General features: G+C 40.8%; 1 protein-coding gene across 2 annotated transcripts in view; it reads left to right on the forward strand.

Annotated features, from left to right (window-relative positions):
• Window positions 1-25,784, forward strand: part of TPD52 (tumor protein D52) — a 98,813-nt gene that overhangs the window by 30,391 nt on the left and 42,638 nt on the right. Inside the window, exons 2-6 of one of the 2 annotated variants that reach the window (XM_044423817.1) lie at window positions 837-952; window positions 1,527-1,675; window positions 2,800-2,901; window positions 9,467-9,515; window positions 11,048-12,556. In XM_044423817.1, the coding sequence (XP_044279752.1) occupies window positions 837-952; window positions 1,527-1,675; window positions 2,800-2,901; window positions 9,467-9,515; window positions 11,048-11,164 (533 nt within the window). In that variant the 3' untranslated portion in view covers window positions 11,165-12,556. Of the gene's footprint in view, window positions 1-836; window positions 953-1,526; window positions 1,676-2,799; window positions 2,902-9,466; window positions 9,516-11,047; window positions 12,557-25,449; window positions 25,632-25,784 lie in introns of those variants that run through there. The other variant, XM_044423818.1, reaches the window with a different exon arrangement.

Genomic DNA, 25,784 nt, shown 5'->3' on the forward strand with positions numbered 1-25,784 from the left:
GAGAGAGAGAGAGAGAGAGAGAGAGAGAGAGAGAGAGAGGAGGGATGTAAACACTGTAAACCTTAAGTGTTAAGACAGTTGGCCCTTCCTAATTGCAAGACTGGTTGCAAGATTGCATGGGTTCTGGGCAAAGTGTTCTCTAGTGGGCCTCATCCTCTGTGTGCCCTGGCAGGCTTACCTGGCTATGATGGCCCCACTCTAGGTGGCAAAGTTTAGCCATGCATCTTGATTTCCCACACTGCCCCCAAACCTAAATCTAGTTGTCTGTTTCAACTCCAAAGTGTCAGTCCAGGGGAGCTGGGGGAAATTATGGGCTTCTAGAGCAGATATCAGGTGAAGGACCTACCAGAGCAATGAAACCTTGACAGCTGCCCAAGGATTGCCAGGAAATTGATCTTTGTACTCGAGTGGCTGCCACAAACTGGACTCTTTTTTCTCCCTCATATGGCTTGTGCTGGAATTGAAAGGCAGTTTCTTTGGGTCGTTCATGGAAGGCCTCTGCTTGCTTTTCCTGCTTTACCACTTCTGGGGATTATAATGAAATATATGTATGTTTCTGCAGCTTTATTTTTTTAACTGTAAAGTGAGAAAACTTACCCCCCTTTTTTTGGATGGGAGGTAGTTCTGTATTTTGTCTTAAAGACAAAAGATGTATTAACACAGCTCACATTTGATAAGAGGATATATACACTCTAGGTTCTTGAAGTACCCCAATCCTGCTTTCATGGACAGTAACTGTACTAATGTCTGATATTTTTATTAACATTAGAATAAAACAAACTGGCACATCTTAAACAGTGCAACCCCAACTGACAATGTTGAGCTGCTTTTCAAAGGTCTGCTGAAAAATGAAGCCATTCCTGAAGTTGGAGAAGATGCTGCTGCTTCAGTTAATGTTACAGAAGCCCTGTCTGAAGAAGAACAGGCTGAACTTAGAAGAGAGCTTGCTAAGGTAAACTTTAAGGTGAAATGAAATCTGTATTCTGTGCGGTCCACAAAACTAAAGTGCCATGCAAAACAGAGGATTTAAAGGTACAGTTTTCCTGAAGTTCCTTTTAAGTGTCATGAAATAAGCCCAGAGAATGGCTCACACTAGACTACCTGCTCTGCATGCAGAAGGTCCTGAGTTTCATCCCAGATAGGGCTAGAAAGATTCCTTGCTGAAACCTTGGAGAGCTGCCCTCAATTAGTGTGGACAATACTGGGCAAAAGAGACCCATGGTATGCCACTAGGCAGCTATGAAATGACAGCAAGCGTATTAGTGTTTTTCCAAAAGAGGAAATGTTAATGGAGTTCTGGTAGCCCCCCAGTTATGGAAGTCTCCCTGTTGAGGCTTGCCTAGTGCCAGCTGCTGTCTTTTTGGTACCAAGTTAAGGGTGACTTCTATGCTGAGGCATTTGACAATTTTAAATAGTACCTGGGGGTATGTCAGCTGCTCTCTGGTGAACTGTTATATTTTACTGTCATTTATATTTTATATCATTTTATTAGTATACACTGATTGTAAACAGTTGTTCTGTTGTAGGTAGAAGAAGAAATCCAGACTTTGTCACAGGTGCTAGCTGCTAAAGAAAAGCACCTTGCAGACATAAAGAGGAAGCTGGGAATCAGTTCATTACAGGAGCTGAGGCAGAACATTTCCAAAGGCTGGCAAGATGTTACATCTACAAATGCGTATGTTTCTCTGTCATTGCCTGAAGATGAAGAGGTGGACAGTCAGCTGAGTTTCATGGATATTGTTTAGGGAAGCTTATATTTGGAGGTTCAGTGGGAGCAGGATGTAGTCCAAAATGTGCAAAGAGTAGGCCAAAACTCTTTGCACAAGAAGCTGAGCATTTCTCTGAAATGCTAGCTTTTCTATAGGCAGGTAGTCCTTTCCATGAGAGAAAGCATTTAGACAAGTAACCATGTTGCCCATTCAGACAGCCTGAAATAATGTATCTGGGAATGTTTTGTTGCATGTTCTATTAATCTGATCAGTTGGCTTGTAAAATCTTGACAAGATTACTGGTCAGTGCAGAAGAGTAGTTGCTTGGCATTCCTTTAACTCAAAGATAGGGAATGTATGGCCCTCTGTGTGTTGTTGGACTGCAAGTCTCACCAGCCCTGTCCTGTAAAGCCAGTGGTGTGGGGTGATACAATCCCCTGTCCTGGTCCACATGGTTCCTACCTTAATGCAGACATGTAGCCTAGCAGTTTGTCCCCATCTTCAGGGAGGCTACAGCTGCTGAAAATGCCTAATGTGACAATAGGTTTTGAAAAGGTAGAGTCAAAATGCCATTTTGGCACCATTTCTTAAGAGTAAAGTACCTGAAATCATCCTGCTTTTTTGACAATCTATGGGCAGGCTCTATTTACCTAGAACTATTTCTTGATAAGTCAAATGGGAAAATGTGGCAACCTGCCGATTACCATGTATGTAATTGCTTGGCAAGCCTACTTTTTTTAAAGTTGCAATTTCAAATGCTATGACTTGTATTGGTCATGGTTTCTACTTTTTATAAAACCTACCTAGTAATTTTGTAACAGATCAGATTACAATTCCTTTTTGTAATTCTTCTTGATGGAAAGAAAGCAGGATATAAAATCTAATATACCAGATGAAGCTGAGCTGAAGCTTAGTTAAGTGGAAATGCTGGTGAGTAAGGAGGCTGTTTCAAGGTGTTCAGTTTGGAATTAGTTGCTTTTTAATTCGAGGTACAGTAGAAGTGAAACAATAGGCATATCTGCTCTTGTAACACTTGAGGTTCAGCAACATGGATACAGAAATTGTAATAATAGAATTTTTATATATATAGGTATAAGAAGACGTCAGAAACATTGTCTCAGGCTGGACAGAAAGCTTCTGCTGCTTTCTTAACAGTTGGCTCTGCAATAACAAAGAAGCTGGAAGATGTGAAGTATGACTTTAACTTCTATCAATTTACACTGTGTTGGAGTTTAACTATGCCAGACTTGCATCTTGATTTTATTCAGCTTTCCCAAGACGTGTTGGATGGCAGCTCCCATAATTCCCAGCGAGCATGGTTGCAGTCCAATGCATTTGAAGGGCACCTGGTTGGCAAAGGCTGATTTTATGAATTGGCTACTTGCTTTGATGCATTTGAGCAAAGAACTACCACCTCTGCTCCACCCCCAGGTGTTAGCCATTGACATCATTGACATGTAAAATACATGTAAAGGGCAATAAATGGCCATGCAAATTTTACCTTTACTATAAGAAAATAGTGCAATATTTTAGCTCGCAGAATACATATAAGATAATATGGTCTTCTGCAAATAGCTTGGCATTTGTGTGTTTGAGGCAAGGGGCATGCCATTTACTCTGTTCGCCTAGATTCATTGTTTAGACTAGGAGACTAAATGGTGAAAATTTCAAGGTGCCTCAAATATTATGCATGTTCTCATTCAGCACACCTAAAGAGTTTAAGGTGCCTGGAACAAAAAAGAGATATGGGCCCTCTTTCCTGGGTATTAGAAAAATATAACTGTCTTCTGTTATTCTCTAATGATACTGCATAGTCTTATCGTCTATCCTGGTGCACAGTTGACTCCCTTGAGATCTTCATAATTTAGATGTGCACTGCTTGATGTAATCATGTTTGAGAGTGGGCAGGAGGGAATACTGGGGCTGGAAACAGCAGTCTTAATGTGCATGAGCTCTTTGCCTCTGCTGCTTGCTCATCAAGAAAAAAGGAAGTGAAAGCCAGCATCTAGGACCCGAACCATTTAGGACTCTATAGGTTATTACCAGCTCCTTAAATTGGGCCTGGACTGCAATTGGCAGCTAGTGTAGACAGTATCGGACTGTCGTGATATGGGAGTATTTGCCAGTCCCCGTTAATAACTTGGCAGCTCAGTTCTGGACCAGTTGAAGTATCCGGACTGTCTTCAAGGGCAGCCCCACGTAGAGTGCGTTGCAATAGTCCAAACAGGAAGTTACCAGAGCATGGGTCACCATGGCCAGGCACTGCTCATCCAAGTAAGGGCACAGCTGATGTATCAGCTGAAGGTGAAGGAAATTAGTATTATTCATAAACCAGGCTAATGTATAGAAAACAGGCTTTAACAGTGTTTTGATAGGTTATTGTACCATGGACAGTTTCATATGAAGAATTTACACGGACTGTCAGTGGGAACTTGTGGGGCTTCAGTGATGCCCCTGCACCCATCAAAGGCAAACTTGCATGCATGTAACTGCACAATATTCTCTTAGAACTCCTGAATACCAGAGCTAGATTTCATGGCTGAAAATCAACCCTTCATCTGTATTGCTGCAATTTCATTTTAAGTAAAGTGTAGATAACTATATAGAAGCTCATGACTCTTATTCTGGAAAATCCCTGTTTGTTTATATTGTAATTTTCTTTTTATTTTAAATGCTTGCATGGTATTCTACAGAGTGCAGGCATTTACACATTCCCTTAGGTAAGATTTAACTGTTGGTGTAGAACATGTCAGTGGACTTTCTCTCATAGCTTATAGATTCTGACAGACCATAATATGCAGTTCTCTTGTAGATTACAACTTGGAGTGTATGCTTTGTGTAATTCTAAATGGTTCAAACAAACTTCAATTATTGTTTTAGGAAACAGGAATGTTAGAAAGATACACTAAAAATATTACATAGTGCTGAATATAGCATGAGGAAAAGGTTTTTGTAAATTCCACCAATGTATAGCATATTCACTAGTAATTTGTCAGAGCAGTGAGTGGCTTTTCTCTATCTCCAACAGTGATAATTAAGTATTGTGGCTGAGGTTTGACAATTGTACGTAAACATCAAGACAAAACAACTAATACTTGTATAATTTAGCCAACCATCCAGGGTTTTTTTTTTTTTTTTTGGTGTAGTTGAGACTAAATATCTTGAGGTAATGAGATAGGCTATAGTAATTAGCTAAATCTTTAACAAGGGTCCCTCTGGATTGAATATTTGACAGAGCAATTCTATGGGTCTTAGGGACCACAGAAATACTCAATACTTTTCAAACCCTGGCAGAGCTCTGATTTAGAAGTAGAATCAGAGCTCCAACTTCCCTCACAACTAATGCAGAAAGAACATTGTCAATGGCCCTTCGGGGTCAGAAAACTGACCTGGTGTAGGGGGAAGGTGGTGTGTGAGAAAGAAACTGTAGCAACAAGGATTTGAGTTATCCTGAATTGCTTCTGAGCTTCTTTTCCTCTTCATCTCCTTGACTAAAAGCGAGTCTGGTGAAAATCAGGAAAGTTGGGATATGGTGAGAAGGCTGCCTCTGTCACTTTTCCTGACCTACCAGCTTTGGTGTAGCAGGACAAGAATCTTGGAGGCCTCTAAGTTCAAAGGCTCCTAAACAGCAGTCTTATAATTTGCACCTAAACTGAATTAAGAGACTCTCTCTAGGGAATTTTGCCGATAAATAGGGTTGCAAGGGACCACCAGTCAGTGTAGGAAATCCAGTATTGCAGCATTCTCAGTGAGTCTAGGCTGCTAAATTCTAATGAGGGAAATTCAACAATCTTCTGAAGTAGTTGAGCAAAATGAAACAAATTTTATTGTAAAGTTTATTCTTGTAATTTGAGCCTAATGGTTTGGGTTCTATCCACTGGAGCATGGAAAACATTTGTTCCACTTGCATGGTAGATTTTCAAATACAGCAGGATCCCTGTATCTACCATCTCAGTTCCTGCAGTTTCACTTAACTAAGGTTGACTGTTGACCTTCCATATTTCAGGGGGTTAGGGATGCAGGACCCCCATGAAAATGGAAATATCTCTAAGGAACTATACACTCTATTTGGGGACACCATGCCTTGTCTAGGTATTAGCCAGCCTCACTTATGGATTTTGTCTCTCAGTGGGCATGAAGACTACAGAGATATTTATGGCTTTTCCACATTTGCAGGGGTCCTGAGCCTCTAACCCTCATGGATGTAGTGTTCACTATTATCTGTGGTTTCAGACATCCCCTGGGGGGCTTGGAACCTATCCCCCACAGAAAAGGGGGTTCTGTTGTACTTGAAAACTTAGTATGTGTTTATAGCCTATCCTTCCTTGCAAGGAGTCCATGGCTACCATTATTTCCTACTGGTTCCTCCAGACACCTAATTTCTTTAAGGTTTCTTCATCAGATTTGGTCTTCAGTCCTCTCACCGTTTTTGTTCAACTCTGGACCCTATCCATTTTGTCAAAATCCTACTTTATATTGGCTCTGTAGTATTGCTAGCAGGGTTGAAACAGATACAGTACATGGACTCTAGCAAAAGCTACTGTGGAATTTTAACACACTATTGCTTTTCTGAACAGAGTTTCAGAACAGAAGTAAGATAATCATCTTGCAACAAATTTCCTTATTAATAGTTTTATACTATAACATTTTCTTTCCTCCATATTCCTTCTTAGGTGTGAATGAATGTTTTAGTCCTGCATGGGAAAATGAAAGGAACAAATGCATGCTTCCAGTGGGACATCTGAAGAGGAAAAACTCACCTCTCCCATAGAGAGATATTTGGGGATCAGATTTGGAGAGATGCGAGGCACTCTTTTCTTGGATGTGACACTGGAAGCATAAAAAAGAAACTTTGGCTGCATTTCCATGTTGATAAAAATGATGACATAGCATAATGGGAACAAGCCACAGGCTTATATGCTTTCTTTTTTCTCCCCAGCTGGTAGAAGGAGCTCAGATGCTTGCTTTTGCTTAACTGCTTTGTCTGGCATGGCAAACTGAAAATGTGTACTGACTGATTAACTTTCTTATTTTATTAAATGGATATTCTGCCTTTCTACCAAAGTGGTTCTCACAATAGTTTGAAATATTTCTTAACCTGACTTGTTAACCTTAAAACACAGGTAGAGTGGTAAGGTTCAGTGCAAATAAGGTCAGTCTCTTCTGCACCATATGTAAATTTTTTCACCACAAAAATATGAAACAGTGCAGTATGAAGAGAGAGAACACTAACCTTGCTTGAGGTGGCTTCTGGCATGGAGGACAGGGAGGTGGGTAGGGAGGAGGTTATAGTTTGGAGGGAGAGTCTGCAACTGCAATCTTGACTAGAGGAAGCCACGACCGCATGTCAGAACGGGGAAGATGGCTGCGTTCATGTTCATGCAAACACGATCGCAGCCATCTTCCCCACATGAACATGCTCTGACATGTGGTCACGGTGCAGGGAAGATGGCCACAATTGTGTTTGTTACTCAATGTGGAGTTTGCAAACAGAAGCAAAATTTTGCCAAACTTTCTGTTTGCAAACCAAATTGTTCACAAACAGAAGCGTTCGTGAACTGAGGTATTACTGTAATGGTAAACCAGTTTTTATTTTGAATGACACCAGATGTTGTGATTAAGCATAAGTGGAAGGAAAAGCATCTAAATCCCTCATCAGCCATATGGAATAGGGCTGAGAAATAGTGCAAACCTTAGGTCTACTGTGAATTGTGCACAACTGCCATGGTTTAATATAAAGTGAACATAGCCATTGGTGTCTATTGTATTTTCTTGGTTTTAATTTTCTGTAGTTAGGACCATGTGTCCCCTTTTACTTGGGTACTCTTGGCATTCCAAGCAGGTGTGTCCTTTGTCTGACTCCATGACAACTGTGCTTAGAAACCATTTCAAGGAGGGTAACATGCCTCTAAAATTCCTAGGAAAAACACAAATGTTGTGCAAATGTGACGTATTTGACATTCTTTTTAGTTCTGTTGCCAGTGCAATACTTTGAGACAAGTTAGATCTGTAGAAATATGGGTCAAAGGAATTCCAGAATAACAGCAGAACTGGGATAGTTACTTGATTGCCTTAGGACTGCTTGCTAACCTATGAACAAAAGAGATAGAAAGCTGTAAGGAAGAAAATGAAAAGGTTTTATGCATGAGAAGAGAAAGTAAATAGATGTTGAAGAGATAATAAAAGGAGGAAACAGTGTGGTGAGGAACACATGTGTGCAAGTACATCTTATGGATGTGTGTGTGTGTGAGAGAGAGAGAATATCTGGACATTAATATTCCATTCTGCAAAGCACAAAGTAGGATTCCAGACTGATGATCAATTAACACATTTTTGAATGTTTTGGTAGGACTTAAAATATGTGGACATGCAAAATAAGAGCGAATGACTTAAACCTTCAACACAGGAGAAACCTATCAAATAGATGTTATTTACCAATTGTTGGAATATATAATGTTTTTGGAAGTCGAAGCTGAATTGGTCTCAGCTGAACTACTTGCAAAAATGATTTATCTGGAAGAGAATTCCCTTCCAAATAAAGTACTTGTAACTATTCTGTTGCTGAAGGAGCAATGATTAATATCTTTGAAAGCTAGTGTAATACAGTTTGACTTTAAGTTCTTGCTGTCGCATGGACATATTTTCAGATTTGATAATAAAAATAGCAACTGTGTGGTTTACTCCACAGGACAGTTGTTGAAAACATAAAAGATAGTGGAATGCTTATATAAAAGAGGAGCAGCACTTCTGGGAGCAAGCTAATTGGAGCCAACCTGAAAACAGTTCGAGATTGGCTAATATACATTGCCCATGTATTCCATTTGGTGAAAATTTGAATGTATTTAGCCTCATATAAATAATACAACACCATTGACACATTTGATTATATCTGATCAGTTATTCTAGAATGCAAACTGCAGATGGTGTTCTGAAAGTAGCATGATGCGTTAAATGTTTCTTCTCTCCTTTTTGTTGTGCATGTTGATAAATATGCATGCCTTTCTTGAGTGCACTGGAAAAAGTGTTGGTCTGTTGCTGCGTGGAATTGGCAGGGACAGACATACCAGTCTTGTATAATCTGATTGATTTTCCTTTCCTTTAATGCTGCCATTTAGTATACGTTGTCTACAGCATTCAATTAGCATGCCTGCTATGAGGTAATGTATAGTTTCCTAGTATTCTGCAAATGTGGCCTTGATTAGTGGAACTGATACCAGGGTTAGAATGGAAAAGAGTATATTAGACTTTACAGAATTGTGGTCCAAACAGTTTGTAATCAGAACAGGACCATATCCAGAATATGCTATTATTGTTCAAGTGGTATTTTGCGGGGAAAAATGTGTTTGTAGGTACTGCTCTGTTTTTACTTGAGAATAAGTTTCATTTGAATCTGGAATTTCTGAGTAAGTATATGTAGCATGAGGCTGAAAAACTGAATGACTTTCCAGTAGTTTTATATAGATGCAGTGCTATTTATATTCTGAATATTTTATGTGGTTCTAAAGAACAAGGGTAGGCAATCTAGTACCCTCTGGATGTTGTGAGCTACTGCACTTACAAGCCCCAGTGTACATAGTCAGGAGTTGGGAGTTTATGGGTGCTGTAGTTTAAAAAAAAATGGATCATAGCGGGTTGTCTTGATTAAAGCATTACAGGTCACATTTAAAATATACTTCTTTGCTGTATGTGGGATCTTTTTAAAAATTTGTCTCTCTGCATATATACTTCTAATTTGAATGTTTGTCTTTCTCCACTAGAAATTCGCCAACATTCAAGTCATTTGAAGAAAAAGTGGAAAACCTAAAGGTAAACTTAACTGTAAAGCTCATTCCTAAAATTGAAGGAACTTAGCTGACATTGTCCGAGATAGTGGGACTAGGTTTTAGTTTTCATGGAGCTATGGAAAATATTTCAATTCCTGTGGTATGCACTGGCAGAACTGGCAGCTTTTGTGTACATTGTTGAGTTCATCACATACATGAATGGAAAGTTTTCATAAAGATTATGCTATATTACCTGGATTAGCTTTCAAAAAAAGTGTACAAGACTTTTCATACCTATGCTGTAACTCTGACAATTATCACACATTTTGAAACATTTTACCCTTTTCTAGTAATGTGGACAAAATTTAAACAGAACTGAGATTCTCACAAAATCAAATTTGTGCGTTGGTTCACATGAAATTAGTACTTAGGACATGCTGCATAAATGGTGATCTAGATAAATTTTGAACACCCACGATATTATGGCTATTCTAAATCTTTCCAAAGGCGTCCTCACTACATACAAAATAAGTACGGCTGAATAGTATCTAAATTATAGGCTAGTAGGGACAGGTTGCACTACCCAAAATGTGGGGAGTTGGCTTACCTGTGGTCGTTTCTGCATACATCTCAGTGCAGATTGCTGTACTCTTGTAGTCCATTAAGGCACTAACATGGTACATTCTAACATGTCAGTTGTGGCCTCAAATGCTGCAGCTTCCAATTTCTTTTCCATTACTTAGGTACCATAATACAGAGTATCCTTTGCTATGGCCTGGGGTAATCTTAATCTATTTTCTAAAGTTATTGAACATAAATTTTATTTCAATTTATCAAGCTGCCTTCCAAATGGTTCAGCCTTACATACTGCAAAATCTCCTATTATTGAATGATGACCTCAACAGGAAAGCTTTACAGCTCTTCCAGGAAGCATTTAGGCTTGTAGTGTACACCTTGGAAGAAGTTTAGTGAATGGATAATACAAGAACATACCAAAAATGTTAGTATGTAATAGCAACTTAGTTTATCCATGTTTTGATAAACTGTGGGTTACTGTGACTTAAACAGAAATGAGCGTGCTAGTTTTCACCTCCTGATCGGTCCTGAGCAGGGATAAACAACCAAATGTTCTATTCCTGGTTTGTTTATTGTGATGTCTGAACCTAGATTTGTTGCAGAATCATAGAATAATAGAGTTGGAAGGGGCCAGAGGCCATTGGGTCCTACCCCAGTTAAACCATTTCTCTCAGATGGCTGTCTAGTTGCAGTTGGTGGAGGGGAAGAATCCTGTCTTATAACCTAAGAACAAACCAAGTGTTTACAAGTTTGGATTGTTCCTACCCCAACATCTCACCATTTGGGTTCAGACATCACGATAAACAAGCCCAGAAACAAAGCATTCCCTGGGTTGTGTAGCTCAGTGGGAGTGGGTGGGTGCCCAGGAGCCAGCAGGCTTACGACAATCCAGATTAGTCCTTGGATGAGAATGATGTGTGACACAGTCCATAGATTGCTAAGCCATATTTGAAATTTAATATTTAAGAGGTTAATGCAATGTTTCTAATATCTCTTCAGTATAAGGTTGGGGGAAACAAACCTGCAGGGGGTGACTTTGGAGAAGTCTTGAACTCAGCTGCCAACGCCAGTGCCACAGAAGCTACTACTAAGCAGATGGAAGAAGAGTCGCCATGATTGTCCTGCTCCCTTATGCTGTCTACTGCCAGATGCTGCAAACAAATGCTGAAGCACAACAACTCTGCTTTTGATTCTTCCAAGATGACCTTCTGTTCAGCACTTAGCTATTGAATATAAATTGTTTCTATAGGCTCAGAGTATTTTTGAAACAGTAAAAAACACTCTTGCCTATGTTATCTGTGAGGCTGGGATTTTTATGCATTTTGAGTATTTATAAGATTATTGCTGGTCTAAAGTAATCATTAAGGTATTGCATTACAAAAGTTTAAAACTGGGAGCTTCAACAATGCACATGTTGGATCCTATGATAATAAGCAGTTACCTCATCTTGTGTCCATTTTACTTATTTCATTGCCAAAACCTGAAAAGGTTTCATCTGATCATTAAATGAACACCCTTAATTGCTCTCTTTGCAAGAATTTCTACTGCCAGAATAACCACCTGTGGACACTGAAATAGGATGATATCAACCAATATTTGCCAATACTGCATTGAGGTTCCCATAAAAGATTTATTCTGACAGTAGCTTGACTGATCTAGCTAAGCAGAGATACAATTTCCCTTTTATATTACAAGCTGATCTGATTCATTTTTTTCTTATCTAAAATAGGCTCATAAGATACAAAGCAGATTTAACATAAAAGGTGAAAGCGAACACAGCAAACAGTGGTTTAGAAGCACTGTGTTAATAAGAGTACAATATTGTTTATATTCCCCCTCCCCCACTGATTCAATGGAACTGTCATGGGCAGTGCCATTTCTACATCACACTGAAGCTCTTTAAAATCCCCCCCCCCCACAAATGGTTGAAGTGCATGGTACTAATAGTGCTCTTGCTTGTGTGTAGATCAGCAGACTTTTAAACATACTTCCAATCTAGGCAAGTGCATACTGGACTGTATGTAATATAGCACTAAGCTCTCTGTGTCACTTGGAATGTAAGGGGATAGGAGCCTTTTAAGCTGGTAGCCCCACACTGAAACCTGAAAATACACTTAAATGTTGTAAGTGTAAGTCAACTTTTTGTTTAAAGATGTTAACTAAAAATTATTGCTGATCCTGTAAAATACTTTTGCTCTAGAAACTACATGCACTCCACCTTTATATGCTATGTGCCAGCATTAGCCAACTTTCTGGTATGTTGCAGAATTATATTTAGCAGATGTTTTTGGCACTTTTAATCACCAAGCTTGAGATGAACTAGAACACATTATTAAAAGGTGCATTGTAACTTAGGCTTTCTCTTCATAGCTGCACCGGAATTGCCACAATTCGCATCTGTAAAGCAGCCTGTGCTGTGTTTGACAGTCTTTTGTAGCATTTCAGGCTTATCCCAATAGTTGATAACCTGTACAAATAAAAGATTTGCATCCTCAGATGTAAAGGCTAGTTGGGACTTGTATGTTTGAATGCTTTCAACAGTTTCAAGAGTGTTACACTTTTAAAGCCCCATGCTATGCATGCTTACATGGAAGTCCAATTATAAACAATCCAACTTAATATTAGATGGGCCTGTAGGTTTTACCTTTGCCTGCAACAAACAGTTCATCCTGTCCAGGTGGGTCTAACATCCTGATCCAGGATAATGTGCAGATATAGAGAGAACATCCTCACCTATAGATTCATAGACAGCCTAAATGTTCAGGAGGGGTTGAAAACAACCCTTTTTTGTACATTTTTAATTTGTACAAAAAGTGAATGGGGGCAGAGAAAATGTAGAAGCAGATACCCTCCTCCCCCAGGTTCACTGCCCTACCTATGTGTAGGTCTGCTTCGAAATAGTAATCATAGTGAACTGTCAGTCATCCCTCTGTCCAGTCTTTTTTATATTTCCTTTGTTAGCCAGGTAGGAGCTTTATGATCAAGCTAAACATAACTGGAGCAATCTCACTCCACTTTATTCTGTGTATACATACAGAAGATCTCATAGTTTACAAAAGAAATGAAAAAAGCTGTGGCTTTCATGAAGTTCTCAGAGGAAACCTGACTCACTGCAAATGCCTCCCTGCCCACCCCAGTATCAGCCATTGCTATAGCCACTACCACTGTATGTGGAAGGCATCCCTATATATCTTGTTTCCCTGCCAAACAGGGCTTCTCAGAGAGACTGTATCACTTTTTGGGTATTTTTAATTATTGGGTGGTACACGGGGTCTAGACATTTTCCTGATGGTGCTTTTGGATATAAGGAATTTAGCATTCCGCTAAATAGGTTAACCTTGGCATCACCACAAGGTGGAGGTAGTTGAACAAACAATTCTAAAGGACATTCACTTTTGTATTTGCAACAACAGGGGGCATTTGTTTTCTAAACCTCCACAGAGAGTACTTTCCTCATTCTGAAACCACTGACTCAGAATTGAATAGGGAAGAGAGTTTTCAAATGTGTTCCCCTCCGCCCAAGAGAGGTGAACCGTGTTAAACTGTTTTCATATGTCCGGTTATGCAGTATCACAGACTGAAATTCTGTACAGTTACCCAGGAGTAAGGCAAAATACACTCAAAGACAGACCTTTGAATAACATGCATAGGATGTGCAGTACATGTCATGAGTACAGATTAACTATACATTTTTACAGACATAGGAATAGAAGCCTGTGCTCAAGTTCTTGGGAATTAGCACCCCTGTTTGCACCTTGAACTTAGTTTGATTTAATAAAACATTTTCAATTGCCCTAGCAACAATATGGTATTGGTGAGGTGATTCAGAATCTCTACAATGTAGTACAAATACACTGCAGCTGCAAGTATCCTTTATCGTGTCTTCTAATTTTACCCTTACATAAAATTAACCAAGCCTAAACTGGTTATCTACTCTTTCCCATACATTGATGCCACTAATCTGATTTTTCTTTGCAATTCATTATGGTTAGCAGAAGTCCATAAATCCTGGGTTGCCCAAATAGGTATTTACCCTCCTTGCCTACTCCCAAGGCAGGAAAGTCTCCCACCTAAATCCCAAAGACCTACTGCCAGGAAGTTTTGACAAATACTGGGCCAGATAGACCAAAGGTCTTGACTCCATATCCTAACTTTCAGTATTCCTCTGACTTCAGGGGGGGACAGGGCGTTTAAGTCTCACTGGGTTTGGAGTACATGTAGTTCAAATCTTGTTCTGTTTGGCTGTTAAAATGCAACTTCACATAAGCAATGAGTTCACTGTGTGCAGGCTGAGTGGTGATCACCAGATGCTTGGGCAATTGGTCATGGCAACTGCTTTTGACAGGCTTCTACAAATAACTTGCCAGATCCTAAGTTACATAAGGCACAGGTGTAGCTCTATGTTTCAGCACAATGTCTTCATAAACAGCCAATCCTGTTCTCTCCAGATGGCTTGGACTGTCAACACATACAAGCCTGTGCCAACATGGCCAATGCTTAGGGATCCACAGAGTTGTAGTTCAAAATAACTGCAGAATTCCAGGAGTACCTCCAATATGGAGCCCTCTTACTACCATTTTATTTTCTTGTACTTTCGAACCACTCAATAGCCAAAGCGTTGTGATCAGTTATACAATGCATGGAAACTAAACTGCAGAATAAAGCTGATAAAAAACAAGGAGCAAGCAATAGAACCATTCTAGCATATAAAACTAGCAACAGAATAAAGTGCTTAAGACAATTTTAAAATTCCGTGGGCATACAAAAAAGTTCACGTAGTGCCAAAATATTACAACATAGGAGTCAGTCAAGCCCTCGCTAGATAGGAGATTCTACAAACGAGGAGCCGCCACTGACAATGCCCTCTCTGTTACGCACCTCTCATTTGATGGGATCATGTATATTAATATGTATTTGCAAGTTAAACAGAAGCATAAGAAAAGACGGTCTTAACGACAGGGTAGGTAAGTATGAGAAGAGGCCACATAATGCAGTAATACTCTTTAAAGGAAAAAACGTGGATTATCTAGTAAGGAAAAACATGGAAGATGTCGCGGTGAAACGAAAGAGTTAAGCATGGACGATACGATCATCTGACTCCTCCCCCCCCCCCCATCAAATTCATTGACTGGGCACGGCGATAGCAGAACCAAAAGCTTTGTTCCAAAGTACTTCAGGTTGCTTGTATGAAAGTGACTGGGTTCCGAATCCATGGCCGAAGAAATACCTTACTGAACTCGTCTGCGGCAAATAGCTCGAAAAAGTTCGATTCTTTGGGAGAGTTGAATTAAGGTAACTTGCCAGTACAGCAGGCTCTTTCCCAGCGAGAACCCAACAAAGTTGCGTTTTCAAAGTAGGACCTGCGACAAAATGTTGCATCTTGGAACGTTCCCGTTTAGGATGCCCACAAGCCGAAAGTGCCCTTTTCTTGGATATTCCATTCTGTTCCCCCCACCGTTCCGTTTTCCCTGTCCCCCTCCTCCTGCTCGCCACCATTTTGTGGCCACTGGGCATGCTGACTGGGTTGTTCTGGTTCTCATCCCCAGGTTTTGCGAACTCTGGGGCTCTCCCAAGCTTATTGTTGCCTCCGTCTTTGTGTGTGCGCGTGGGAGGGAGGGGGTGCCATTTTAAACTCAAGAGAATGCATACCATTATGTTAACTGTAGGCAGGGGGTGCTGCCTCGACGTCGTCTTCAGAAAAACTGCTGCTCACAAGGCCCAGCCTGTTTGTTTCTTTCCGCACGGTGAAAGCCATGTGATGATGCCAGGTGAGAAAGCGAACGACAATCACTGGCATCACAAAGGCAATCGCACGCACGAAAATGACAAACGGTTGGTTGCTGAGACACTGGATGGAGGAACGAAATTGAAACGTTTTCTGTACGGCCCGAGTTTTTTAGATTGTAACTCCCGAGAGCCTTCCGGTGTATATCATAGAGAATGAAGTTTTCCTAGGCCAAAAGCTTATACTATTTCTATCTCTATGGGTTTTCCGTTAGGGTGGGCTTAAGTGATCGTTTCCGGCATAGGAGGAGCTTGGCCGACGGGAAAGCACAAGAGGACAGGCTTTTGTTATGGCAGCCGCTATTATTGTAATCACAGTAGCACGGCGTTTACATCGGACAGCCTGCTTGGTAGGGACGCCCGTCTTCCACGGGTCTCCAGGATCAAGGCTCGGCTGCCAGCGCCAACTCTGCTCGGGATTCGGAGGAGGTGCCAGCGATGGCGGAAGCGAGGTACGTTTACATGCGGTCGTGCATCCCTTCTCACCCTCCGGTTTCCCTTCAGTGTAACTTGGGGGTTCTTCCGGGGTGGGGGCGTCGAACCGGCTCCTCTTGATGGATGAGTCAGTGGAGTACGCTGTGGGATGGAAATCTGTTTTCCTAATTCTCTTCTCTCCTTGATTTATTTATTTGATTATTTCCAGAGTGTTTTTGGTTTCATATCTGTCAGGATGGGCAGTATTATCACATGACTTGAAATAATGAAGGCTTAAGCAGCAATTACTCTATAAACAGTTTCTGAGACTGTCATGCTGACACTTGGGCGCTAGTCTCAATTCAGTGGGGTAGTAATGTCCAGGTAGATGTGTTCTTATTGAGTGGCAAGCTTATTGAGTCTATTAGAATTATAGTTTCAAAGACTATATCTGAGCCTATGCATCTTTGCTTGGAAATAGCCCCGACAATGGGTCTCTCCCAGCTAAAGTTGCAAAGGACTGTAGCTTTTGCTAGTAGTGTACAATGCCCTAATGTAACTAGATTGATCTTTCCACCTTCTTTTTTATCCTAGAGAAATTGGGGAGAAATTGCTGAACATCCTGCCTCCTAAGTTATAGTTCCCTATGAAATGGTGATATGAATGATAAGCTGAATATTTCACAATGGTATTCATTGTGGAGTGGTATTCATGGAGTTACAGTTCATCCTGTTACTAGCATATAAAATACAGTGACAGAGATGGTTTTAGTAAATAGCCATAACTATAAGTTATGATTCTTTTTCATGGTTGGAGAGATTCTTAGCACTTAAGCTATTTCCTTGAAAGTTTCCTTCATCAAGTAATTCTATGATATTCCTATGTGTATTGCTTCCATTTCTCATCTCTGGGGAGGTGGAAGAGCTTTATTTATTTATTTATTTATTTATTTATTTAGGACACTTCTATGCTGCCCCATTCGCCGAAGCCTTGGGGCAGCTCACATCCATAAATAAACTTCCAAAAATAATAGCAGCTTCTTGCTAAATGCTGTGCTACATGTGCCTTACAATGCCTTCTGCAGTATCCATATACAATTTTTATGAGGCTCTGAATGTGACAATAGACTGTTCCTTTGCTTCTTTCTATAAGCAGTGTACTCTAGGTAACTTTCTTTCACCAAACAGAGGATTAGATTTCCCACTGTGTAATTTGGGGTTAAATAGTTAAGAAGTGGATGTGTTGCTACTTTCATTCCTCTTTAGTTCAAGTGTTCGTGGCTTAATTATGGCACCTTTACTAGTGCTTTGGAAGGTGGGGGCTATTCTAGTATTCCAGTCATTTCCAAGTCTTTGGTATGGATGGAGATAAAAGATTAAATGACTATGGATGATGCAAGAATCATCAGACAATGGGAATGATATAAGATACTTCCATGGTCTCAGTGAAATATTCACTTGGCAGATGAAAGTATTTTAAAATGTGGATTTATGGATCATTATGAACCTCAGCACACCCAAGAAAGGCTCTCATTTTAATGCAGAATTATATGATAATTGCTAGAAAAAAAAGCAGCCTGAGAACTCGGATTGTTCACTGAACTCTCAAGTGTTTTTGCCCATGTTACTGGCTTTTACTTAATATCCCATCTTTTAGGGCAAGCCTTCATGCAGCAGCATACAATAGATATGTAAAAATGATAGTGAAACCTATATATGGTTGACAGCAAATAACAGCTTGGCAGAATAAAAATGGTCCTGACATTATGGCTAAAGGTCACAAAATGAGACCAGGTGGAGCTTATGGGACAGGGAATTCCACAGATGGGACAACCTCTGAAAAATGTTCTGACTGTGTTATTTATCAGTGTGATCAACCTTGGTACAGTGGCACCTTGGCTCATGAACTCTGGTTGTGACCCAAATTGGTTGTGAGCCAAGTCAAATTTCCCCATAAGATTAGATGTAAATAAGGTTAATCTGTTCTGTAACCACTTTTTTTAATCACAAAAATTTGAAGCAAAGTGACAAAGAACCACAAAGATCACAGCCATCTCCCCCCCCCCCCCCCCCCCCCCCAGCACAATCACGGCCATCTCCCCTTCCCCCCCAAGCACGACTGCGATCGTGCCTGTGTTCCCTGCATGACTGCAGCCATAGACAGGTGCGATCGTGATCATGCTAGGGCAGGGAAGACAGGCACGATTGCAGCCATCTCCCTCCCTCCAGCACGATTGTGATCATCACCCGATGCGAAATTTGCAACCTGAGGCAAATTTTTTATAAAATTTCTGTTTGCAACCTGATTTGGTCGTGAACTGAGGTTTTCGTGAGCTGAGGTACTACTGTAGTGGGCCCAAGAGCAGACCATTCTTGGAGCCCAGACAGGTTCATTTCAGTGTAACCAGTTGAAGTAATCTGGTTGCAAACCTCCCAAATGGCAGAGGGAACACTGAATGTAATTGACCTTGACTTTAGCAGAGTTTTTGACATAGGGCCCCATGACATTCTCATAAGCAAATTAGCAAAATGTGGACTAGATGGAGAAATTATTAGGTGGATCCAAATTTGGCTGCTAAATTGGACAGAAAGAGTGCTCATTGATGGCACCTTCTCAAATTGAATTAAGGTAACTAGTGGGGTGCTGCTGGGTTCAGTCCTGGTCCTAGTGCTCTTCAACATCTTTATTATGTTTAATGTGAGGAAGTACAGTAGTCCCCCAAAATTCATGGGGGTTTAGTTCCTAAAGCACCCTCAAATTGTGAAAAACCATGAATTTGGTGCCGGCAATGGGTGTTGGCTGCCAAGGTGGTGCAGGCGGGAGGTGTGGGCCAGGACGGGCTGGGGGACGGGCACGCACACGTGGCAAGGCAGGGGCAGGGGAGCGCGCAGACTTAGATCGCTTTCTCTGAGTGAGTCCGAACTCAGAGGAAACGATCTCCTTGCGAGTAAGCCACCACATGGTGAGGCGCCGGCTTACTCGCAAGATCAGCTTGGACTCAGAGAAAAATCCTGCGAAAGACTGAAGCCGTGAACGCTGAACTGCGACTTCACGGGGGTATACTGTACAAGAAAAGATAATCAAATTTGTGGACAATACAAAACTGGGTAGAATAGCAAACACATTCTGGAAGACAATATGAAGATCCAGGACAATCCTGATAAGCTTAAACACTGGGCTAAAAGCAATAGAATGAGATTCAGTGGGGACAAGTGCCAAGTCCTCCACCTAGGAAAAAGAAACCAAATCCATCAATAAAAGATGGGAAATACGTGGCTCAACAGAACTGAAAAAGAAAAAGTCCTTGGAGTTATTGTGGACAACAGACTAAGTATGAGCCAACAATGTGATGCAGCTGCAAAAAGGGCAAATGTTATTTTGGGATGCATTAATAGAAGTATCACTTCCAAATCACAAGAAGTAGTAGTTTCCCTATACTCCTACTTAGTCAAATCTCATCTGGAATATTATGTCCAGTTCTGGGCACCAAGATTTAAGAAAGATGCAGAGAAATTAGAAATGGTCCAAAGGAAAGCAACAGAAATGATCCAGAGTTTGAAAACACTGTGCTATGAGGAGAGACTGAGAGAACTGGGCATGTTCAGCCTTGAGAAGAGAAGACTGAGGGGGGACATGATATCTCTCTGTAAGTACCTCAAAGGCTGTCACAAAGAGGAAGGTCAACGTCTTTTCTCACTGATACCAGAGTTTAGGACAGGGAATAATTAATTCAAGTTGTGACAATCCAGATTCAGGCTAGATATCAGGAAAAGCTTCCTCACTGTCAGAGCAATATGACAGTGGAACCAGCTGCCTAGAGAGGTGGTGGGCTCTCCCACACCAGACATATTCAGAAAGAAACTGGACAGCCATCTGAGTGGGATGGTGTAAATTGGTGACCTGCAACAGCAGGGAGTTGGACCTGATGGCCTTCATGGTGCCTTCCAACTCTACTATTCTGTGATTCATTCAAGGCTTTTAAAGTTAGTATCAGCACTATTAAATTGAGTTAGAAATGGATGTTGAACGCCACAGTTGCAAAATTTCAACCATCTAGTAGTCTCCACAAATATTCAGGAAGTTTATTCAGTAGACTGTTCTGAGTATAACTAGTGTCCATGCAAGTGAGACTAGATCCACTTTTTCTAGTTAGCTTTGTGGTTGGTGATTCAGCCTAAGCTAGTAAAACGTAATGCTACGTTAACATCTATGTTAATAGATGTTGCTATTTAACATCTACATGAAACCGCTGGGAGAGGTCATTAGGAGGTATGGGCTGCAGAATCATCAGTACGCTGATGATACCCAGCTCTGCCTCTCGTTTTCTACCAATCCAGGTGAGGCAGTGGCTGTACTGAACCGGTGCCTGGATGAGGGCCAACAAACTGAAGCTCAGTCCAGACAAGATTGGAGGTCTTGTTGGTAGGCAGATCGGACTTCGGGGAAGGGGACCTTGACCTTGTCCTGAATGGGGTTGCACTCCCTCTTAGGGAGAAGGTTCGCAGCTTGGGAGTGCTCCTTGACCCAGAGCTTTCACTGGAAGCTCAGGTGACAGGGGTGGCGAGGAGTGCTTTCTTTCAGCTTCGGCTGATCCATCAGCTGCGTTCCTACCTGGAGAACGACTGCCTGGCGACAGTGACACACGCGTTGGTAACTTCCTGACTAGACTTCTGCAACGCGCTCTACATGGGGCTGCCCTTGAGACAGTCCAGATACTTCACTTGTTCAAAATAGAGCTGCCAGGCTGCTGATGGGGACTGGGCATTATGTTCACATGACTCCAGTCCTCCGTCAGCTTCACTGGCTCCCCATTGAAGTCCAGGCCAATTCAAGGTGTTGGTTATTACCTATAAAGCCCTTAATGGCTTGGGTCCTGGTTACCTAAAGGAGCGCTTACGTCCATACGTGCCCCCCCCGCCCCTTGAGAGAAAGGCCCTTCTCCGGGAACCCTCCGTGAAGGAAATTAGGAGGGTGAGTACCCGGAGGAGGGCTTTCTCTGCGGTGGCGCCCAATCTATGGAATGCGCTCCCCAGAGAGGTCCGCCTGGCGCCGTCGTTATTTGTTTTTTGCCGCCAGGCCAAGACCTTTTTATTTAAATGTCATTTTAATTGTTAACATTATTTATTGATTTTATATCTTTGGCCAGGACGTCTCCAATTATATTGTTACTATATTGTTTTTATATGGTTGATATGCATTTATTGCTGTGAGCCGCCCCGAGGCTTCGGCGAATGGGGCGGCATAGAAACTCGCTAATTACATACATACATACATACATACATACATACATCAAAAACTAACTTCAAATTGCCTTACCTTGTACATATTGGGGGAGTATGACCTTGGTCAAAACTGACTGCACACATACATCCATATCAGTGATCTTCTCAGCTAACAGTCCTTCCACCTTACCTGGATTAGATTCAGTTTGTTTGCTCCCATTCATCCCAGTACTGCCTGTACACACGATTGATATGAATGCCTTCCTAGAATGTGAGCTGTAGTGATGGGTGGTGATGAGAAAACATTCTGATAAGTACTGGGAATTTTCTAGAATAATATGATAAGGAATATACACACAATTAAGTAGGATAAAGGAGATACAGGCTTAGTATTTTTCTGGCTAGTAAGTCCAGCCATGAGACTGGAGGGGAAATGAAGTACAGGCAACCTTCTATACAAATTACGGCTGGGATGGAAACTAGATGAGTTTCTAATAGGCAGCTGTGAATTCCAGTTTTTTATGATACCTCAACGATGTTCTATAAATTTATCAACACACATCTTATCCAGTGAGGTTATGAAATTCAGAATGCCAGGATAAAAGTTTGTGTGTGTGCATGTGCACACATGTGTATAGTTGTCTAAAAACATTAATTTCATGGCTAGTGGTGATGCCAGGAAGTTGAGTCCTGATTTCAATCAGGCTCAGGTATGCTATAGATTGTTACTTAGTTCAAACATGTCTGTGGAAAGAGTTCATTTTACATGTCTGATAGCTATGAAATTGGGTATGAATTCACAGACAGGGTTTTCTCCTGAAATATAAATTGCATAGAAGGAATCTGTGTTTGATGGATTTTTTTTCACAACGAGTGCTAGGTGCTTTGTGTATCAACTGGAGAGTTTTCACATACCACTTTTTGGACTGCCAGCAAATTTCTTTAAAAGCCTGTGAAAGCAGGTGGAAGCTTTACAGCAAGAGTTTCTGTTGTTCAGGAAATTTGTGATGAAAGGAATAAGAAATAATTTCGGGAAGGTGATCTGGGATCTAGTCCCCACTCAGCCATGGAGCCAACTGTGACTTTGGGACAGTCACAGACCCTCAGCCCAACCCACCTTACAGGGTTGTTATTGTGGGAATAAGACTGAGAGCAGGAGGAGAATGCTGTAAGCCACTTTGAATTAATTGTAAGAAAAAAGCGAGATAGTGAGTGGTGAGTGAGTGAATGCCTGAAAGCTGTGGAAAGGAAGGAGGCTTTGGGGCTACATTTGGCTTGGGGAGTGGTTGAAACTATCAAAGGAAGAAAGTAGTAATGCTTCTTACTCTATTTTGGCGGCTAGTCAATGGTAAGAAAACTGGTAATCTGGTGAGTCCATGCCAGTCCTCAGTTGTATCAAATTTGGAATAGGAGCATAGTATTCCCAGTAGTAGGGAAACAAGTCATCACCATGTGAAATAAACAGGAGTGCCTTTGTTCATTCATGAGCTAGATCCTGGGTTGTTCATGAAACTACAGTTCAAAAAATTATGGTTTAGCATACATTTATATAAATTTTATTTATTTATTTATTTATTTATTTATTTAAAACATTTTTATGCCGCCCCCATCGCAACAAAGCCTCAGGGCGGCTCACAACATACATAAAATAGAATCAATAATTTAAAAACTGGTACCATCTGGGCTGTATATTAAAATCTGTAAATACAATAATAATAAATTAACAGTTAAAATAACTTTTAAATAAAAAGGTCTTTGCCTGACACTGAAAAGCAAATAATGATGGCGCCAGGCGGACCTTTCTGGGGAGCGCATTCCATAGGTGGGGCGCCACCGCAGAAAAGGCCCTCCTCCAGGTACTCACCCTCCTAATATACTTCATGGAGGGTTCCCGGAGAAGGGCATCTGCTGCCGATCGTAGGGGGCGGGAGGGCATATATGGACACAGACGTTCCTTTAGATACTACATATAACCTGCATTTATATTCTACCCCTTTTTTCCTTAGACAGAAAAGGTAACTCATCTTTTATTTTAAGATGACTAATGAGTGGTTAGTGTCTTAGGCAAGAATAGTTCAGCTTCAGGGAACATGTTGACCTAGAATAATTTGTCACCTTATGTAGCTCTGTTTGTTTGTTTGTTTGTTTTTTCTGTCAGCACTTTTTAGTCATCAGGCTACTAATTATGAGGCAGTAGTAGCAAGGATTGGGAAAGGTACTTAGGTCTCTCACTGTATTTGTATTTATCTCTAGTGTTTTAACAATTGTTATTTTAGGTTTCATGGCTCAACAAATATTCAGATTGCACATTCTATGTGTACTAAAGTCAGGTTGTGTTTGGATTCTCATTACCTTCTCTCCTCACCTTATTAGTTTTGCTCTCAGCCTATGTACATAAATACACATTTATCTTCAAAGACACCCTATGTCTAATCATGTACCATGTGTTTTTCAGATAAAGACCAAATAGATCCTGAAATGAAAACCAGTTTCTGTTACTGTGATCTGATAACATAGTGGTTTAGGAATTCTTAGTTCATTATTCATACTAGGGTTTGAGATGAAAAGGGTTGTGTACTTGTTAGTATAAAACAGGATGGTGCTAATATTTGCTTTCTCTTGGCCTGTTGCTTAACCTTCTCATTTAACTGGTTGTTTCTTTGTATGTATATATTCTTACTAATTCTATAGATATTGCACTAAGTGCTATAGAAACTTGCTGACATTAACAGTATGTTTAAATATTTGTTCTAGGTATATTGGCTTCAGAAGAAAAAGGAACCACCTTGTTTATTGAATTTATGCTTGCTGTATAAGAAATTCCCTCTCCATTTTTGTTTGTTTGTTTTTGGCTTGCAGCCCTAGAACTTAATGTCTTAGTTAAAGGGGCACCCTAATTCTCAGTCAGTTGGTTACTCAGGCCTCTATTCTTAGTTCTAAGGTCTCCATACCATTAGCAAAGTTTTATACAAAACTTTGATTACTGTCCAATATTTTGATGTCCTATAAGTTGATGACCAAGGTGACAAAATGGGTGATCTGGTACGTACGTGGTCTTGCCACAGCTGATGGTCTACAGGTGGTCTTGTGTGACCCTAGTACGCATTCATGAGGAAATTGCTGGGGTAGCACTGCCGGCATCTGGTATTGTTTCATAACTTACTGGGCTGCATTGCCAGTGTATGGAGATGAGAATATGTCTTGCCTGGACTGACAATGTCACAATAGGATAAGTCCTTGTTCCATGTATTTATGAGGGTGATGTATGTATGCAGCTAAGATAAACTGTAATCATTTGCTTTTGCTTGAAGAGCCAAGTTCCCAAGGCACACATGGCAGTGAATAAAGAAGTTGGTTAGCCTGTGGGTTGCTTACCTGCTGAGAAGCTAGGTGGCCTCACTCTGAGGATAGTTTATATTTATTATGGCTTATTTTCCTTCAGACTTAGTGCCCCCGCCCCAAAAAATTCCAGGGACCCTCAGGCATCCTAATCTTTTGCTCACTATTCTCTGCCACCCTCCTCCCCCAGCAGCTTGTTTTTTAGACACCTTTCTTGTTGGCTTTCACTTACCCTTCCTTCTCCTTTGCTCCCAACCCATCATGCCCTTCAGACTGAAATTGTACTACTATCCTCCTACCACTTCTTAAAATGTAAATATGCTTAGCACTGCAGAGTACTAGTGCTTGGTATGCTGATTTTGGCAGCACTAATCACTTATTTGGCAGGGGTGAAAGGAGTCTGTCTCTTCTGTCCTCACAGCAAGTCAAAACATATTACCAGCCAATTGTTTGGGTGCATGTGGGTGTCTTCTGCTGCATATGATGATTTCTAAATTGGGGGCCCACTTGGCCTAAATTAAAAGGATGCTAAGTATAAACAATTCTAGATTATATTATTTAAATGAAGGACAATTCAAGACTTGGTTAAAAGTACAACAGCTATATCTTTTAACTTCTTTCTAATGTTACCCATATGTTTAGGTGCCTTCAAAGAGTGAGGAATCATTTGCATCAATGTTGAGGCGCTCTCCTTTTGTTCAGATGGGACCTGCCAAAGACAAAATCGTTCTTGGACAAATTTTCTACATCTTAGGAGATGATCTCTACATAGATTTTGGTGGCAAATTTCACTGTGTATGCAAGCGACCAGAAGTAGATGGAAAGTAAGTAAAGCATTCGTGATAGAAGTCTAGTAGGTATGATGCAAATGTAATATTTTACTTCAGTGGGCTTTGTGTAACTCTTCATTGTTGAATAATTGACTCCTAAAGCCCTCATTCATTTTAGACATTGCCTCAAAATTTTGTTTGTTCATT

The sequence above is a fragment of the Varanus komodoensis genome, unplaced genomic scaffold, assembly GCF_004798865.1.
Source record: "Varanus komodoensis strain SLA01 unplaced genomic scaffold, ASM479886v1 scaffold14_1, whole genome shotgun sequence".
NCBI classification, from domain to species: domain Eukaryota; kingdom Metazoa; phylum Chordata; class Lepidosauria; order Squamata; family Varanidae; genus Varanus; species Varanus komodoensis.